This window comes from Symsagittifera roscoffensis, chromosome 10 (assembly GCF_963678635.1).
Source record: "Symsagittifera roscoffensis chromosome 10, txSymRosc1.1, whole genome shotgun sequence".
In the NCBI taxonomy this organism is placed as follows: domain Eukaryota; kingdom Metazoa; phylum Xenacoelomorpha; order Acoela; family Convolutidae; genus Symsagittifera; species Symsagittifera roscoffensis.
Genome location: NC_087071.1, coordinates 23,504,167 through 23,522,426, shown reverse-complemented (window position 1 = coordinate 23,522,426; position 18,260 = coordinate 23,504,167). Strand labels below are relative to the sequence as shown.

Below are 18,260 nucleotides of genomic sequence, written 5' to 3'. Positions count from 1 at the left end.
TACATATTTGAATATGAAAAATTTTAGGCTCTGAGCGTTGAGCAGGAAAATCAAAGGCATTAAAATGTAGTCGACTGCTGATCTATTTATATTTGGTTTAAATTTTCAAAGATTTGAATAGACAAGCAAATTGATCAGTTTTATGGTCTCGAGGCTGGATTTTAAAATAAACAAGACTGCTCGTATCAGAGCAAAGCCCTGAATTTTCCGACCGCCCATTAATTAGTCTCGAATAGTTTTTGGTAAATGAAACGTTGACAAACTATGAACTTTAGGCTGATAACACCTAAGTGTTAAACTTTGATTCGTTTATGAAATTAATAAGACCAAATAGCTTGCCTCAATTCAGTTCTTACGTTTATGAGTGCGTATAAAATGCCGCGCATAAATATTTCGCCTATTGAAACAAATTTTCAAAGTATTCTTCCAGCGGCAGAGCCGCATTTAGTCTAGCGCAAGCATACTCGCTTGGCAATCTGAAGAGTTTCAGATCGATGTCCATACGCAGTCCATTTTACTAAAATGGGTATGAATAAAAAAAACCATCACGGGCATATATATATATATATTCCTCACTTTTTTCGAAGATCGGAACAATAAACTTATCCTGTACAAGTCGCACAAAACATTATGACGATTATTTATGACAAGAAAGTGCCATTATGATAGCTTTGACTTAAGCAAATGTTTCTTGTCTCAACGTTTTTTGAATGCTTTATTGGAGGTAGTTTTGTAGTTTTTCAGAGATAGAAACCGCGGCTAAGCTTTCAGAATCCGCTGCTTTACTAACAGTCTCTACTTATACTTTCAAATTAAACTTCATAGTGACACTTAGCAAAAAAACTATTCAAACTAAATTAATCTGACGAGTCAAAAGCTGGCACTAGTTTTTCTTGATATTTAAAGATATTTTAGGAATTAATTTTTTTTTCAAATCAAGCTGAAAAGACTTGAAAACCTTTTAATTCTCGTAAATATATTTTTTGCTTGACTCTAATCAGGATTCTTGAAAAAGTTAGAAGGCAAGTGAAGCAATTCGAGTGTTTCGATGGGCGCCTTAGAGCAAAAAACGTCAGCAGTAAGACCGAAAAAAGAGAGTCAAATGTTTTTTGATACCTGTTTTTGCATTGAAAAACAAGCACTTGATCCTGGTTGTTTCTCGTATCTTAATCAGTGATAGTGACTTTGAGAGTGACTTCTATCGAATCTCTGAGAGTGGTCAAAACAACAAGCTTAGCTACTTTTTTAAAGCCAATATGGCGACACAAAAAAACTTAAATCTCCGCCCCTGCTTCACACAAATATCAGTATTGAAGTAGAAGTTTGATTAAAGTTATAAAAAACACCTTCTAAAGATTAATCGTTGGGGAAAACTTTCACTATTGGGGAGAAATGTAAAACATCTTAGAATGTGCTAATTAGGAGTTTGCTCAAAAGGAAAGTCTTAGGTCAAATAATTTGGTAAAGCTCTGTTGTTGTTCTAATAATTAAATTTTAACCGCAGACAAATTTATGGAAATCCATTTTCCCAGTTCTTGTCTTTTTGGAAAAATTGCACCAAGTTATCATCCGTTTTTTCAGACAAATTTGATTTTTTTGCGGTTTGGTTGTTGTTTTTTTTTCTCCAAATCACTTCAAATTTGTTTGCTTAAGTGAAAGTTTATTACGCTCTCCAATTACAAATGGTTAAATGGCGCTGAGAACGTCAGTGACTTCATATAGCTTTAAATCGCATTTAGTTTTGAGTTTCCAAAGTGACAATTAATTAACAATTGATCCAGTTTTCTCAAATTGTGTTACGAATAGGCGTTTTTTACGAATAGGCTCTTTCTTGATTTCATCGGCTTTTTTTGATTTCATCGGTCATGTTTTTTTTCTGAATTCAGGCCAAAAAGTTTTTAGCCTGAAGTGTCAACCTTTTATGTTCTTTTTGACATTTTTCACAGGAAACCTGCACCAATACACAGTACAATGTGTGCTTAACATCAACCTGTTCAATGAGAAGATCTTCGTGGTGCTCTGGTTCTGGTTCGTGTTTGTGGCCATCCTCACCTGCATCAACTTCATCATCTGGCTGACGAGGATTGTGTGGTGTCAAGACAGAGTCAATTACATCAAGAAACACCTGAAATTTCTACACAGGGTCGGCTGGGATGATCGAATCAGTGGTGAGTGAAATACAATTTTGAGCTATTTGAAATATTGATGAACATTTAATGATGATAAAAAATATAAACACCTAAAGAAACTTTAGCCTGAAAATTTAACAAGTTTTCATAAAACTATCTTAAAACAATTTACGAACATAATTGTTGGTGTTTACGGTTTTATTTAAAAAAATTTGCAAAAAATATAAAAGCACAAACGATTAGAAAATAAACTCATCTCGAGGCGTTTTCCATATAAATTATTTTACATTTTTTTTAGTCTAGTCAGCAAAATTTTGACATTTTTGTTAATTGATGGCAAGAAACCTGATATTTTTTTTATCATGTATTTTATTTATTATCAATATTTCACAATTATTATTTTGGTTATACAGCTTGTTATGATATTATTTATAAGGTGGCTCATCGGACATGGAGAGGAGATCTGTGAGGAAGTTCGTGAATGCCTACTTGAGATCAGACGGAGTGTTCTTGATTCGACTCATCTCCAGAAATACCAGCTCAATCATCACCTCCGAACTGGGTCAGACACTTCAGACACCTTTATCCATTTTGTTTTCATTTATCTTAACTCACAAGTAGCGGAACTACTTCAAGAAAGGGAGTGGTTGTTAAGTAGTTTAAGTTAAAGTATCATCAGTTTGTCATAGAACAAATCTGGACTAGAAAAACTTTAAATTGGTATTTTGATTTGATGACCGTTGACTATACTATTTGATGATATTCAAAATTTTGCATGCAAACTTGTTGTAAACATTTTAATTGTGGTCAGTCATTGTGACTATTTGTGGAACATTGAAAAAGAAAAAGAACAAGGTATTTGGGTGTTTTTTTTCTTCATTTTTTCAGGTACCACAAATAATCATCGGAAGGCGTCAAATGATATGTCATACCAAAAGCCTTGCACTCTTTATTCGATTGGCATTAAAAAGAGTCGAGAATTTACCTCAGTTTCGAGAAAAACCGGTTACATTTTTCTGAATATTAGTCTAATTTCGAGCAAGTCAGGCGAATCTAATTTCAAACCTTCGTTTAGAAAAATTGATCACTTCGACTAAAAAAACTTAATTTTTCTACCAATTTTTCATAAACTAGTTTTAGAAGCTTCATTTTGGCTGTTTGTGGCAACATAAGTTTTCTTAAAAATTAAGAATGTATTTTGCAAAAAAAAGAAAAATTTATTCGTTTTTTTTCTGGACAAAAATAATGTTCAATGAGCTCATTTCATAACTTTTTTGCGTTTGTTCCGCATCTCACCACGCACATGGAACGAAATTAATTTTAAAAAAACTAATAAACCTAGGTTTGATAAATATTTCAACATATTTTTGAAAAAAGAATGATATTTTAAAAAAATAAGTAAATAAATTGAGCTTTGTATGTTTTTTGAAAACTTTCTAGCATGCGGACCAAATAACTTTCTTAAAAAGACCAGATAACTTCTACATTTGAATTTGAAGAGATTTTAAGTCACGATAAATCAGCATTCAAAACAAGTTTTCATAAACTTCGCATTTTCAAACACCTATCATATTAGTAAAAACAATCATTGGGGTTTTTTAAATTAATTATCAGCTCAAGGCGTCGTGGTCCTTCCGAGGATAAAAAAAATGGAGTTAAAACTGTCTAGTTAGAAAATCAACAATTTGTTGAAAAAAAAACAAAAACAAAAAGTACAAATATTTTCCTACGAGTTTCAAGGTTGCTCCATAAACAACAAATGCTCAATATGAAAAAAAATATATCTGAAAAATATGAGAAGCTAAAATTTTTTCTTTGCGCCGTCTTGCCGCTAAAATGAAAAAATATATACAATGTTTGCAATTTCTCTAGTTTTTTTTAAAATAACACTGCGCTATTAAATAAGAACTATGAATATTCAAATAGCCACTTTGGTTTTGAGTTTTTATATAATCTGAAAGCTATTGATGTCCATTTTTAAAAAAAGATATTTTAATCGTGATTTTTATTTTTAAGTCTAAGATGGTTTGAATTTTGCTAATTTGGCCAATTTGAGACAGTTTAGGCGCAAAAGAGTTAACGCATAGCGTAGAATTAACACAGACAGAAAATTATTTTAAATGGAACGAGTCTGCTAATATCAGGGCATAGTAATGATCCGGCTGACCTATAACATCGATCAAAAATTTATTGATTAAAAAATGTTGTTTTTAATGTTTAAGAAAAAGAAAGTTAAAGTCTTAGTTCAATTTGGAATGGTGTAATCAGGGGCGGATCTAGGATTTTCTCGAGGGGGGGGGGCGGATTTTCGAAAAATTTTCCAAAATTTTGACGACCTTTTTTTTTTTTTAGGTCGACCAAATTGATTTTTCGAGCTCTCCCAAAGCACTGTTTTGCCCCTATTTTGGCAAAATTTTCTGCGCCGCAGGCAAATTTTTGAAAAAACAGTCAAAAAAGCCGTTTTTGGGCACTTTTTGAAAGATTTTGACAAAAAAATTGCGTTTTTTTTGGCGCGCGCTCCCCCTCAAAGTTGGTATATATTGGCGCCGAAGGCGCCTTTAGAAAAATTTTAGGGTCGGTCCGCCAAAAATGGATTTCTGAAAAAGTATCAAAGGGGGGACCCTTTGGGTCGGCAGGGGGTCGAATCCCTGAGGGGGGGGCGTCCGCCCCCCCCCCCCCCCCGCCCCCCCCCCTAAATCCGCCCCTGGGTGTAATTGTTCCGACTTTCGAAGAGAAAGGAATATTCATGCTCGGTGTGGTTTTTTTATTTAGTCAATTTTAGTTTTTGTCAGTAATAGTTTTCGACAAAATTTTTTTATCCCCATTGAAGATATTGCTTTGCCCTGATGTTGTTTACCTCTTATGCTTTAATACGAAGAAATATATTGCGCGTTAATTATCCCAATTTGAATTATAGCTGTCCAATTAGCTCCAATTCAAACAGTTGTCATTTTGTGGAAATGTTCGCACGTTAAACCTTTTAGATTTTCAACCCTGAGCATCAATATTTTTCAGACTGGAATAATATCGTCGATAACCGCTAGCTAAAAAAAAATCGAAAATTGTGTGGAAAAATAAGGCAGGCAATTTGGTCTTTTAAATGCATTATTAGATATTAAATACATCCCTTACCCCCACTTATTAAAATCCAGATAACAAATTATGCGCGAAGAGTTCCTTCCAAAATTTTACAAAGTTAAAAATTCATAAGTTTCGTCGACAATATTCAGGTGATCAAATTAATTTTGCGATATCTTTTGCGACATCAAATAGACCTTGTTTTACCATTAAATTGTGCTCTGTAGACAATTTTGTAAGAAAATGTTCTTGTTCTAAGAACGCCGTGTTCTCTCTCTCTCTCTCTCTCTCTCTCTCTCTCTCTGATCTCTATTTCTTTTCAAATTAAGTAAATATTTTGACGTGAATTAGCAAATAATTAAATGGTTGATCAGTCAAAAAAGGAGGCCGAAAATTCCGAGCCCAATAAGCATGCAAAATGTATTTCTTTCATACCAATCAGTTTTATTTCAGAATCGCAATTGTTAAAAATTCACCTGATCCTACTGTTTGAGTTCGAAGTCGTGCTAAAACAAATAGTAATTCATTTGAAAAAATTGCAATTATTTTTTGCATTTAAATCTGTTATCAAGCGCCAAAGTTTTGAGCGAAAAATGTACTCCCTTCTGTTAACACAACTTCAAATTTAAGCGCTTCCCCTTACTCCCTCCCCCTCCACTCAAAAAAATAAGATCAAGGGTTGGGGAAGGGTTGTGTGGGGGTGGATAGCTTTCCTCAAGCTGCCTTTAACAAAACTAGCAGCGCTTAACGCTTAAACTTGATCTCGAACAAACAGTAGCACAATTAAGAGTAATGGAAGACGGTTTCAGTTGGTTTCGGACTGTTTGATATGGTTAGTATTTCTCTCTGAGATCCAAAACAGGAGCACTTTCCACTTTTCTGTTCATATTTGGACCCAGAATTTTCCCTGCTCTTCCCAACGTGGCCATTGCAAAACTCCGTGCACGAGAACTGATTGTCGGTCCACAATATGAAGTTGAGGTTATTATGCTCTACTATATTATGATCCGTAAAGATGTAATCATTTTCTGACTGCTTCGATTCACAAAAATTGCCAAAAAAGATAAAGATATTGAGGTTGAGAAGTAGCCAATTATTCATATTTGCGCGATGATTAAACTTGTTTTATATTAATTGAATCTGACTACAGTTTTTATGTGTCCATTGTAATTTTTTTTCTAATTATGATAGTCATTACAGGTGGAAAATCAAATAAGAGAAAACTCGAAGCGAGATTTGCCGTATCTAATTTTTATTCCATCCATCGTTGTCAATGAATATTTAACAACTTGAATTATCGCGCAGATATTAAAAAATTGGCAGATTCTAAACCTCAACATTTTTTTTCTTTTTTTTTGAATTTCTTGCGATTCGAAAACTGTTCGGAATAAATTACATCTGTACGGATAACAATATATGAAAACTTGGCTGGTCTATAACTTCCTCCATTTTTCACAAAAGTTCATTGCTGGCTGATGTGCAATTTTGGCTTGTGAGTCTTATGATGAAAGAAAATGTTGTAGAGGGGTTGTAGAGGTTTCTTTGAAAAAAAAAGACTTTCTCTTCTAAGAGCAATTAATTTTATCTTACACTAATCGGTTCGGTATCTGTTTTTATCGTCAGTTAGTTATTTACAAATAGATTCCACTATTTTTTCTTTACAATATAATCGAATATAGTCTACAATATAGCCTACTTTCTTAACAATATAATCGAAACTTGTTGCCCTCAGACAGCAACATGGAAAATCATATCGATTGTGATCATTTGTTTTATCAAGTTTTAGATTAAATATAATCCAATTTAAATCAATTACAATGGATATTTTTCACTTTGCTTTTAGTTTGCGTCGTGGAAAGTTTTGCGTGAATATCTGCATTTATTAAATGATTAATACAAAAATTATGCAGAACGAGTGTACGGCCTAAACCATTTTTTTTGCATATTGCCCAACAACTCCATAAACGCACTCCATGAACCCCCAACATTTGTCTCTTCTTCTCTTACCCCGCCACCAGCCACCAGAACCGTAGTACAAGTCAAAAATGCCATTTTCGGAAAATTTTTGGTCAAGAATTTTTTTGGGATGTGATACCTGTCAAGTATAGTATTTTCATACAAAGTTACACGTAACAACTAAATGTCAATTTCACAATTATTATTTAAAAAAGTCACAAAAGCCATTTTTGGCCCTTTTTAGGAAATATTTAACTAAAAATTGCTCTGAAATCCTCCTCCTCTAAAAGAAAAGAAGTTTGTTGAAAGCAACATAAATTACTAACATCAATTGAGTAACAAACATCAAAGTTTCGCAGAAAAAAAATTGCATATTTAACAACAGAGAACCACATTTAGTTTAAAACGTGCAAAAGAATTTGTGTGCCTTGAAATTCGCATGTTCAAATGATAATGGATTTTTTTTGTCTTTATTTATGAATGTAAAAAAAATTGATTATAATTAATTTGCAGTGAATTTTATTGCATCTTTAAATATTAGCCGTATTATCCATTTTCAATTGATTATAATCGATTAATTTTCATTCATTTTTTTTCACGCTGACAATAAAACTCAAATTTAAAAGTTTTTTATTCATGGAACTCGAATGCGGAAGATCTTAGATTCCCTGAGCGGGAAGGAGACTTAGGAGAAGAATGAAACAAATTGTTTTCTGAATGATTTCAAGATGATATCAATTTTTGACTATGTAGACTTGAATATTTTCTCAAGCTTGAATTTTGCAAGAATTTTTGTTAAAAACAAATAAACGTAAACTGTTTAAGTAGACTTATTGAGTGCATAATTTATGATCATATTCATTTAAAGCTTTCTAAACTCAAGCAAATAAAAATATATTGCAGGCAAAATTTGTAATTAAAAGTTGTATAGTTTTTAGATGGTTTATTTCTCATATTAAAAAAAATGTAAATAATTTTTGAGCCAGAAAAAAGTCCACTATTTTGTTCGATGTTTTTAAAAGCAGACGCGTTTCTAGAACTTTCGTGCGGGGAGCAAATATTCAAAAAACAATTCACCTATCCCAAAGCGCCATGAAAAAACGATTTTTAAAAACTATCTGTGCCGTTATTGAGTTCTTTTTGGAACATTATAGCAAAAAAGTTTCGTTTTTTGGCGCGCTCCCCTTCGAATGTAGTATACCCTAGCGCGAAAGGCGCCTAAGCAAATTTTTAGAACTTATGAGCCGATTTTTGATGTCGTAAGATAATACCACAAAAAAACTATTTTAAGTTGTCAGGGTTCGATTCTCTCCCACTCTCCCTCGAATCTGGTCCTGCTTGAAAATTGTAAGCCGTACATCATCGGCGAGGCATCTGTGCCTCAAAAACATAAAATTTTGCAATTTTTTTTATAAAAAATGTGACTAAGTTTCGTATTCTGATCAAAACCACAGTGAATAAAATTCATGAACGTTTTCTGGAAGATTTCATTCCGTGGGAAAAATTTGCAAAATAAATTTTCCAAACATACAAAAACGACCATTTCCGATATACTAACTAGCTGAATACTTTTTGTATTGCCCACAAAACTTCTTTCTCTTTATTTTCTTAGTGTGGTACCCCAAAGAACTTAGTCGTTAAGTTGTGAAAGAATGTAGTGCAAATAGTGTATTTAACTAACTATATTTTCTCTTTTCAGTCCTGTGGCTGAGTTGTAGTTTTATAGCTTTTAACAAATTTATTGGACGTCCTAAATTTTGAAGTAGTTCTGACTTTCAGACCGAAAATTGCATTGAAATTGCATTCGAATTTTGAAAACTGAATTTGAACTGACAAAAGAGCAACGCAGAATCATTGCGCTTTTTCGGAGAATTTCATTTTTGCCTCATTTCCTATGACCTTGGTACACTGTGTGATATAATAGGTTTAAAGATATTTACATCACAATATACATCAATGTTACTGCCTTAGCAGTACCACAATCAGTAAAAAAAGGAAAACTATTTATTTACCCAAACCCTCATTGGACCGTCGAATATTAATTTTTCTAGAAAATTGGTAAATAAAGGAAATTTTGTCTGATAATCACGTTAGAATTAGTTACCATAAGCAAAGACTAGCTAAAAGGCCAGTTATGCTGTCTGTTTTAGTATCTCATCTCTATGATGATTTCATCACCCACCCCACCTTCAATTTCAACAACAGACCCCCACCAGTGCCAAGTGCACCCAAACCTATCCTAAACAAAGACCCCCTCAACGAACCCTCGTCACTAGAGGCCAAGGAGAGACTTCTGTTCACCCCTCCTTTGAACATTCCCCCTCCCACGTTCGAATCGGCGATGACAGTGGCAACACAACAACATCACACGCGGTCGGGAATCGAACTAGCAGGTTAATTATTAATTACCGAACTATTCATTGTCAAGGTTTTTGTTGGTTACTTGTACGTTGCCGAGCGTGTGTAGAAAATATTGCTTCAATTTTTTCAGAAAGTTTAAAAAACATTTTTGTCATAGGGAGGGTTTCAGTGTCTTCGATGTTAAAAAAGCTCGGACTAGTATTCAAAGAGAAAACTTTAGTCATTCCCTGACTAAATTGATCATCTTTTCGTTCATCGGAATAAAATCATTCAAACACCAGGGTAAATAATGACAGACCAGCTCCTAGAAATGTTCTAGAAAAAATAAACGTTAACACGATGCGCATGCTTTTCACGACTTTTAAGAAACTGTTAAGCCAGAAATGTTTGAAAGTGGCAGTTCAGTTTTTCATAAATTTATTCTATTACTTAGCAGTTAAGCATTTAATTTTAGTCCGACCAAATTTATTGTCTAAGCCTTCCCAAATCACTAAAAGCACGCTATTTTGACCAATTATTATGCGCCGCATACAGTTTGCTAATAAACAGCCCAAAAAAGTGTTTTTGAGTTTTTTTCTTAAAAATGCGTTTTTTGGCGAGCGCTCCCCCTTCAGACTTAGTATTCATTGGAACCGAAGTCCCCTTCAGAAAAACTTTAGGCTCAGTCAGCCAAAAATGGAGATCTTTAGTTCGGCCGCACCCCATTAAATGTGCTTCCGCGTGTTAAAATTTTTGTCGTTATTTTTTGACTTGATCGTTTTTACACAAAAAACTCAGGGTAATTGAAACAAAAAATAGCGTTTCTCAATTTCAGGAGATTATCCGCAACAGATGCAAATGGGACATTACATGAAGGAAAGCCGAGAAGTGTTGTCAGTGTACCCGAATGCAAGCCCCGCTAGGACCAACAGTCGCCAAAAACAGTCCGAACAATTTTGACTCGGAAGCCACTTTTAAACCTTTCTGATGACTTTTGTTGGTTTTCTTGATCTGCTTCAGCTAATTTTTAATTAATTTTAAAATTTCGAATTTGATTGTTTTTAATCCTGGAGCAAAAAGAAGGTTAAAAATTCGGAGGGTTTTATTCCATATTTAAAATAGAAAAAGTTCTTGATATGAGACATTATGTTCTTGATATTAAGATAGACCGTGAATTTGTGTTGATGAAGTTAATTTGCTGATTTAAGAAATCAATAGCAACGCGCTGAAATGACGAACTTTGCTCTTTTGTGCCGACTTTCGAAGAAAATGGCGGAGTTTATAGACTACGGGTGGTTTTTTTTCCAAACAAATTTCATTTTTAGTTAGTTTTTGACGTAGTTTTTTTTATATATTTTTTAAAATTTTACTGGTCCCTGTTATTGCGCAAAAAAACTGATTATTAGACAATGCACATGAGACTTCAAACTAATCAACTTGGATCAATTTAAATTTCACTTAGTTTATTTCAGTTCAAAAAATCAACTTTAATTGATTTTAAATCATTATAAATTCATTTTTGGCAACATTTTGATTTCACGTTCATACGGATTTTAATCAAAATAAAATCGATTTAAATCGGTTTCTTGCATTTTTAGCATTTTCGCTTTATGCAGATAATATTCAAATCGACTATCAAATAATACAGAAAATTGGAAATTTGATTTTACTGTATGCTTTTTAAGTGACTTTTCGGGTTGACTTGATATTTGAATTGAAAAAAATTACAAGTATAACTAATTTGTTAATTTTCTGCACCAAAAAAGACCGTTTCTAATTTGAGTTTTTTAGCACAGAGCAGAAGCTTTGCCATGCAAAAACTAGCCAGAAAAGGTCTAGAAAGCAGCTTTATAGAAGGAAATAAGAAAAAATATAAAGAAGCTTCGAAATAATAAAGTTTTCCAAAGTATGGGCTTCAAACCTGCAACCTCGAGAATTGGAGTCTTATGCCGAACGAACGCTTAACAACCGGTAAACACTAATAACAAATAAAACAGCTACATATGCTAACAAAATGCCAATGTTATGCAGCAAAAGTGGCATAAAACACAAATTGACACAATTTTGCAAGTAATAGTTTGGAATACAACAAACTGAAGACATCCACACTAATTTTGTGTGTAATAATTTTGAAAACATAAAGCCTTTTTATGAATATAAAATGCTTTTCAAAAATCTGCAGAAATATTTAAATAGAAAATTTCTGCAATCGATTGCTTATTATTGCTTTGCCGTTTGAAACAAATAGATTTTTTCGGCTCACTCAAGTTCGCTAAGGTAAAACATAGCCAATTGAAGATTGGAAAAGAGTAATGAACGCAAGTAAACACTTAAAAAAATCACAGACTTTGTTGAAGAAATCTCGTCTTTCGAATTTCAAAGAAACTTTCGAATTTCAAAGAATAAATTGGCGCCACTTGAGCTCTTTGATTTCCTAGAACGATTTATGCTTGGCGCTTTTTTGATAAATAACATTAACCCAAATTGAGAGAACTGGATCAACAAGTAAAGTTTTTATAAATTCCCCCTTTTGAAACTTAAAAAACGGTCACATTTTTCCTTGCAATTTCCCCGTTCGCATTTGGAGAGTGCTATTTACGTCACTTTCAGCAGATGGATTTCACTTCTACACAAAAAATGAGATAATAAGACAAAAAAATCTGAAGACCAGAGTAAGTGAGAAATGACTGCATTCATTGGCACTTAAAAATAACAATTTTGGCAACTACAAATTGCTAAGGAGCTATCAACAATTCTCAAAAAGCATCTCTAAGCTTATTGTTCCGACCATTTAAAAAATTGCTCTGATGGAGATTTCTCTCAAGCTCAAAATTTTGGTGAAGTTTGGAAACAAAAAACAATAATTCAGTTAATTAAATTTTGTTTGCGATTTTTATTAACTGCACTAAGTTGCGACATTCCATTTAAATAGATTTTTAAAAAAAAAAATCATTTTTTTCTCAACTGTTATATTTCATTTGAATTGGTTTAAGTATATACATAGGCTCCCGAAAATCATATTTTAAACACGATAAAATTTGCAAAACAAATTAAATTAGATCCCAAGTTTATCAGTGCGTGTATTACATGAAAAATAATTCAAATAGGTTGACGTATATCGAATTGTAGAAAAAACAAAAAAGGGGAACTGGAAATGATCAAACATTTGGATTGGAAAAATGTAGCAAAAATGTTGCTGAACCTTTAGACAGTTTATTTAACAGTATAAATATTAATTATTAATGTGTTTTTGGCTTCGGTTTCGTCATCTGTGCTTTCGCAATGTATATGTTTTAATTGAAATTCTGAGGTTCGTTGTTTTTTATTCCTGGTGGGTCAGGCGCTGCTTCTATTGTAGATTGTACTTGGTTGATTTATCGTTGATGTTTTGGTGTGTTCCTTTTATGATTTTGGTATTGTCTATTTGATTTCTATGAATTGTTCCTTTGTGGTGATAGGTAAAAAATTTTTGATGATATGTTTTGGTAGCTATTGTTTCTATTTGTATAATTATTGGAGTCTCTCGTGATCTGTAGTCATAATTTTTAATAACTTAATTAATGTTCGAGTAGTGTCTTGAACGATTGTTTGAAAAATTTTTGTTGCGGTTGTTTAAAAATTGCCTAGAACGGTCATTAAAACAATTTCGACTGCGGTTATTTGAATATGAACGATTTCTATTGTAGTTTAAGTAATTAATTCTGTTTTAATTTGACCTTGAATAACTATTCCTGTAATGACTATTGGGGCTATTAAACAGTTTAATTTTGTAAACACTTGAGATTCATTATTTCGCCACGTATCGGATTCGAACTTGAACCTCGAGATTTGGAGTCTCACGCCCTGCCGCTCGGCCACCGACAAACACTAGTCACGAATAAAGCAGCTACATATGCTAACAAATTGCCAACGCGATGCAGCAAAAGTGGCGTCAAATACAAATAGACACAACTTGGCATATAATAGTTTGGAATATAACAAGCTGAAGGCCTCCACGTTAAGTTTGCATTTGAAAAAATTGAAAACATAAAGCCAAATTATCAACAAATAAAGTATTTTCGAAATATTGTGAGATATATTGAGTTGAAAAATTTCTGAAAATGATTTTATTTTATTGTACCGTTGTTTGAAGCAAATAGCCTTTTCGGTTCATTTGATGAATGAAAAATGCATAAACTGTGTTAACTTTTTAGTATTCGAATGTCAAAACATGTTATCGAAAAGCTGGTACATTACTTGCAACTTGGGTTAGAAAAGAAAGAATAGTGGTTACCATTCAATTTTACTCGTAAATGGTAAATAAAGTCGAAATGACCTAACTAATCACTTTTTGTAAAACGCATGCTAACCGCAAGCGTAAAATAACTACTTTCGAATCATTTACCTCTCCGAAAAAACTTCCGTTCATTGATTTCAGTCGAAAAAAAATTTCGACCAGCCCTTTTTTAAATTTCGTAAGCTCCATATTGGCTAATCTGTTCATCAAAGAAAGATTATTAATGAAAACTTTTAAGCAAACTCAATTGTGGAAGCAACTTTATTAATTGTGGATTAAAATTATAGAATACAAATTCAACTCGAAAGATAGAATTCAAACAAAAGCTGATATGTGTTCGATTTATTTGTAAAACTCCATGAATATTCTGTCGTCTTTGGTAGATTCACTTAATTCTGAGATAGTGATTTTCTGCTTAATCGTCTGTGTGTTTGTTTGTTTTCTGCAGTTGGTTGGCTTTCATCTGTAAGTAGAAGTTTGGCTCATCGCTTCTTCTTCAAGGGTCACTAAAACACAGAGGTCGATTGTCTGAGATGCCTGTAGGCAGACTATTTGTTAGTCTAAGGGCACTCTCTGAGTTTTTCTCGTTAAGTGCTATTAATATAGAGCTTTTCAGTAATTCTTTTCAAACACTTCCTAACTCATAAACGACAACTAACTCTGTTTGATTTTGGAGACTGAGAATGTCTCGTGTGGTTTGGGGGTGTGTGAGTAGAGGTCTGTGAATGCCTGTGACTGTAGCAAGAACTGAATGGCCATCGACACTTCACTCGCCACTCTGTTCAAGTCGTCAGAGTCGAACTTGGGAACCAGAATCTTCTAGAACAAATCAACAGGCATATTAAACGATGTCTCATTGCATAAAATATTTTAAAAAGTTTTATTCCTGGTCCATTTTTCAGTTTAAATGATGGGGTGGAATTTAAGAACCTGAATAAGAACCAGAGTAATTAGGAAAGCAAGAGCTCCAAATCAAATATATCCCCCATAAATCAATTTGGTGAGCATATCAATCATTTGGTCAATGAATTCTCTTTCGCTCAATCATAATTCAGATTTTTGAAAATTGATATGATGCTTAAGATAAGCTGTTTAACATTTTTTTTCAGCAATTTTCAGTCAAAGTTTCACATGAAGAGTCAAATTTGGGAGCCAGATATTTATAGAACAATTAAACAGGCATACAAAATCACCTCCAGTATTACGTGTGCAAAAAATTTTGAATCTGGTTAGCTATTTCAAAATTTATGACTCCTTGGTACCTTCACCTCTCCACCCTCTCTCTTTCTCCACCCCCAACCCCCCCCCCCCCCCTTATTAAAACAGAATTGTGCAGAACAGAATTGTGCAATTAAGCATATACAAATTTTGTACCTTGCAACGAATTTGACCCAGTGTTGCAAAAGGGGGCCATAGTTGTGAACAAGATTCAAAACTTTACTTGTTTATGTTTCTGCGATACTCAGTTTAGTTATTACTATCAAATATGGGCACTGGATTTTTCGAAGACATGAAAAATTAGATGACGAAAATTTTTAAACCTAAAACCTGAAAAGCGTAAATTTTTTTTGCTTTCTTCTGTGACCAGACGTGACATCTGGAACCTATTTATTCTTACTTTTAGTAATTAGCAATTAATCTGACAAAATCTGCATTGGAATGATAAGAATAACTCATGTATGACTTCTCAGGCTAGTTTTGAAATGCTCCATCAAATGTATAGTATCATATTTAACTCTTAAGATGTACAACGGAGGCATGAAACACGCAACTATATCTGCACACGCTATGTTTAGAAAACATCAAGTCGATTGAATGAATGTGATCAATAAAGAGGACCTTACCCCGTTCGCTATTCTTGCCCTAAATTTGAGCTAAAAGCAAATATTTATTATTTGATTGTATAAAACATAGTCAACAGATAGCTAGAAAATTGCCAATCAGCTCAAAACCAAAACAAAATGATCAACAAATTTTTAACTCAGAGGCGCAACTGGGCTTTGCAAGCACAAGCGAGAACACGACAAAAAGCAGCTCTAGAGTTCTGAAAGTCCAAAAAGAAAAAGTAAAAATAAGACTCGAATTAGTAAAAATTCGGCGACGTCTCGGACTTGAACCTACTGCGCAGAAATCATGATTCTCACTCACTAACCACTCAGCCACCGACGATTACTCCATCACAAACACTAGCCACAAAAAAAAGCCGACAACAGATGCTAAAAAAAGAAGGTTCATTTTAAAACACTAGGTGCTCACTAGCGAAATAACATCAGCCGAAACCAAGCCAAGGAAAATTAACGCGACAAAATAAGCATAACATGAAACAAAAGAAATTGCTATTATGTTAATTCTGTTAATTCCGCTATTATGTATTATACAATTTTCATCAACAGAAAATACACTTAAGCATAACAGACGACAAAATAATTTGACATCTATTTTACCGCGAGGATAGGCAAAAGTTTGGACAGACACACTTAGCGCCTAACCTAATGGTGAACATTCTTATCTGTAGTTGCATTCATTAAAAAGGTAATCAAAATGATTTTCAAATCAAATTTTAAAAAAAATAGACAAACTTAATATAAATTAAACAAATTTCATCGAAATTTTGTTTGGCCAGCCCTCTCGGGCAAAAACAAGCGCCTATTAATTACTCTGAACTGGCATTTTTCGAACTCTTAAAACTTGACAAAAAACCAATAGGCAATTTGCCGTGAAACAACAGTTTGACTTAGAGCTCAAAACGTCAATATTTTCTCGACTTCACCCAAAAACCGTCAAAAAACAATATGTTTTAAGTCGAATAAAAAACCACCCCAATCTTAAATTTTCCGTTACTTTCGTCGAAAAGAGATTTATGATGGCACGAGACATTTCCATCGAAAACTATCATTTGAATACCAAGTTTCATCAAGTTTCAGTACTGAATCCTTAATTATTCCGAGTGTTCTGGGCGCAGACAAAAATTACCGAACTTTGTAGGCTAATAAAGGTTTCTTTCTCCACTTGAAGTGAACAATTGCCTCTGCTCAATCGATATTTCAGAACTGATAAAATTGGGCGATATTTTTTCTGTGACTACACTTTTCTTCTGTAACAATGATTATTTCCACTACGAGATCATTAGAATTGCAAACCGGACGTTTTGAAGCTTTTAAAACTCTTACTTCTGACCCTTACTTCTTTCGAATTCCAGTGATTATGTTCGGATAACCCACGAATTAAATCTTTGGTCTTGGGTCGATTTGATAAATTTGAAATTTGCATCACTTCATTCCAGCGGTGATGTTTGAAAGCATAAAATGGCATAAAATTAGGAATTAAAGCATTAAATTAGGAAATTTGCTTTATCACAAAAGCATCACCGCTGGAACGAAGTGCACTTGAATTTCTCCTGGATGCTTGCAAACATAATATTTATTAGAAATGTTTCTGGTTTTACAACTTACAGCATAGTCCGATTTCTCCGTTTCCTCTTTCGTCAGGGAGTGAACAAACTTCTGCGCCGTCAAATCTGAGGTTTGAAACGCGTGAAACCTTCCTCGGTTATCTTGCGCCAACTGCGACAAGAACGTATTGGCTACATTATCGCTGCAGTTGAACGAAATTGTGTGAATGGCAGGCGCAATTTTTGCTCTTTTCGAGGCTTTCAGTTCCATGTTTGAAGCGTTGTTTTCGCGTTCGAAACGCCATTTTGAAACTTCTTTCAGAACAAGAGAACAGCTTGAGTCTGGTTTTCCGTCTGTCAGAAGGTAGAGACCTTCGACTTCGGGATCTTTGTACGCTTCCTAAAAGTGGAAATGATTTGAACCGCAAAAAATTAATAAATAATGCAAATAAAATTTAAAAAAGTTTTTACAGGTTTTTACACGTTTTTTTTGCGAGGAAACGGGTTAATAAAAACAATTGGCATACAGAAAAAAAATTACACTGAAATACAGCTTATCTTTGAGAAAAGCTTAAAACATGATCTGAAAATTTAAAAAAAGGTACGCGGACGCCGTGAATAGAACCACGGGCTAGCCCAGTCAGGATACGTGATCTGCAGATTCAAAATTGAGCTTTCGAAAATGTGTTTTTTTTTGTGTACTAACTTTGAGTGCTTCCAAGGTGCATGTATTCCTAGCTGGTTTCAGTTTCGAAATCCAAATCACAGCATCATTACAATTCTGGTCCGTAGGCTCAACACACCCATAACTGTTCTCTGGGGAGCCCTGACTGTTGTTGTTTACTCTGTTGTTTGTTCTGTTGTTTGAAAATATGGATGCGTTTGAAACTGATTCCAGTTCCAGCTGGTCGTTCAGATTGTTTGGGTTGCTGGTTGGTTTCCAGCATTGAACGTAGTCGGAAAATGCGATCAAATTGAATCTAGAAAATTGGTTTTGGTAAAAAAATGCAGTACAGCTAAATTAGCTTCTCGCGAAATGTGTATTTCATGAGTAAAGCAAGTGTCAAGAAAACGACAAGGAGAAAATTTA

General features: G+C 33.7%; 2 protein-coding genes across 3 annotated transcripts in view; one reads left to right on the top strand and one right to left on the bottom strand.

Moving 5' to 3' along the window:
• Positions 1 to 10,518, top strand: part of LOC134855011 (innexin unc-9-like) — a gene marked incomplete at its 5' end in the record, with an annotated part of 29,451 nt that extends 18,933 nt beyond the window's left edge. Inside the window, 4 exon segments of the mRNA XM_063871390.1 lie at positions 1,947 to 2,168; positions 2,566 to 2,691; positions 9,314 to 9,556; positions 10,339 to 10,518. Of these exon segments, the coding sequence (XP_063727460.1) occupies positions 1,947 to 2,168; positions 2,566 to 2,691; positions 9,314 to 9,556; positions 10,339 to 10,463 (716 nt within the window).
• Positions 10,519 to 14,034: 3,516 nt separating this feature from the next.
• The window catches only part of LOC134855160 (von Willebrand factor A domain-containing protein 3A-like), a 190,794-nt gene continuing 186,568 nt past the window's right edge, over positions 14,035 to 18,260 (bottom strand). The window contains exons 23-27 of one of the 2 annotated variants that reach the window (XM_063871575.1): positions 17,877 to 18,150; positions 17,232 to 17,570; positions 15,624 to 15,653; positions 14,439 to 14,598; positions 14,035 to 14,285 (exon numbers count right to left, since the gene is read on the bottom strand). In XM_063871575.1, coding sequence (XP_063727645.1) covers positions 14,239 to 14,285; positions 14,439 to 14,598; positions 15,624 to 15,653; positions 17,232 to 17,570; positions 17,877 to 18,150 — 850 coding nt within the window. In that variant the 3' untranslated portion in view covers positions 14,035 to 14,238. The remainder of the gene's footprint in view (positions 14,286 to 14,438; positions 14,599 to 15,623; positions 15,654 to 17,231; positions 17,571 to 17,876; positions 18,151 to 18,260) is intronic. The other variant, XM_063871576.1, reaches the window with a different exon arrangement.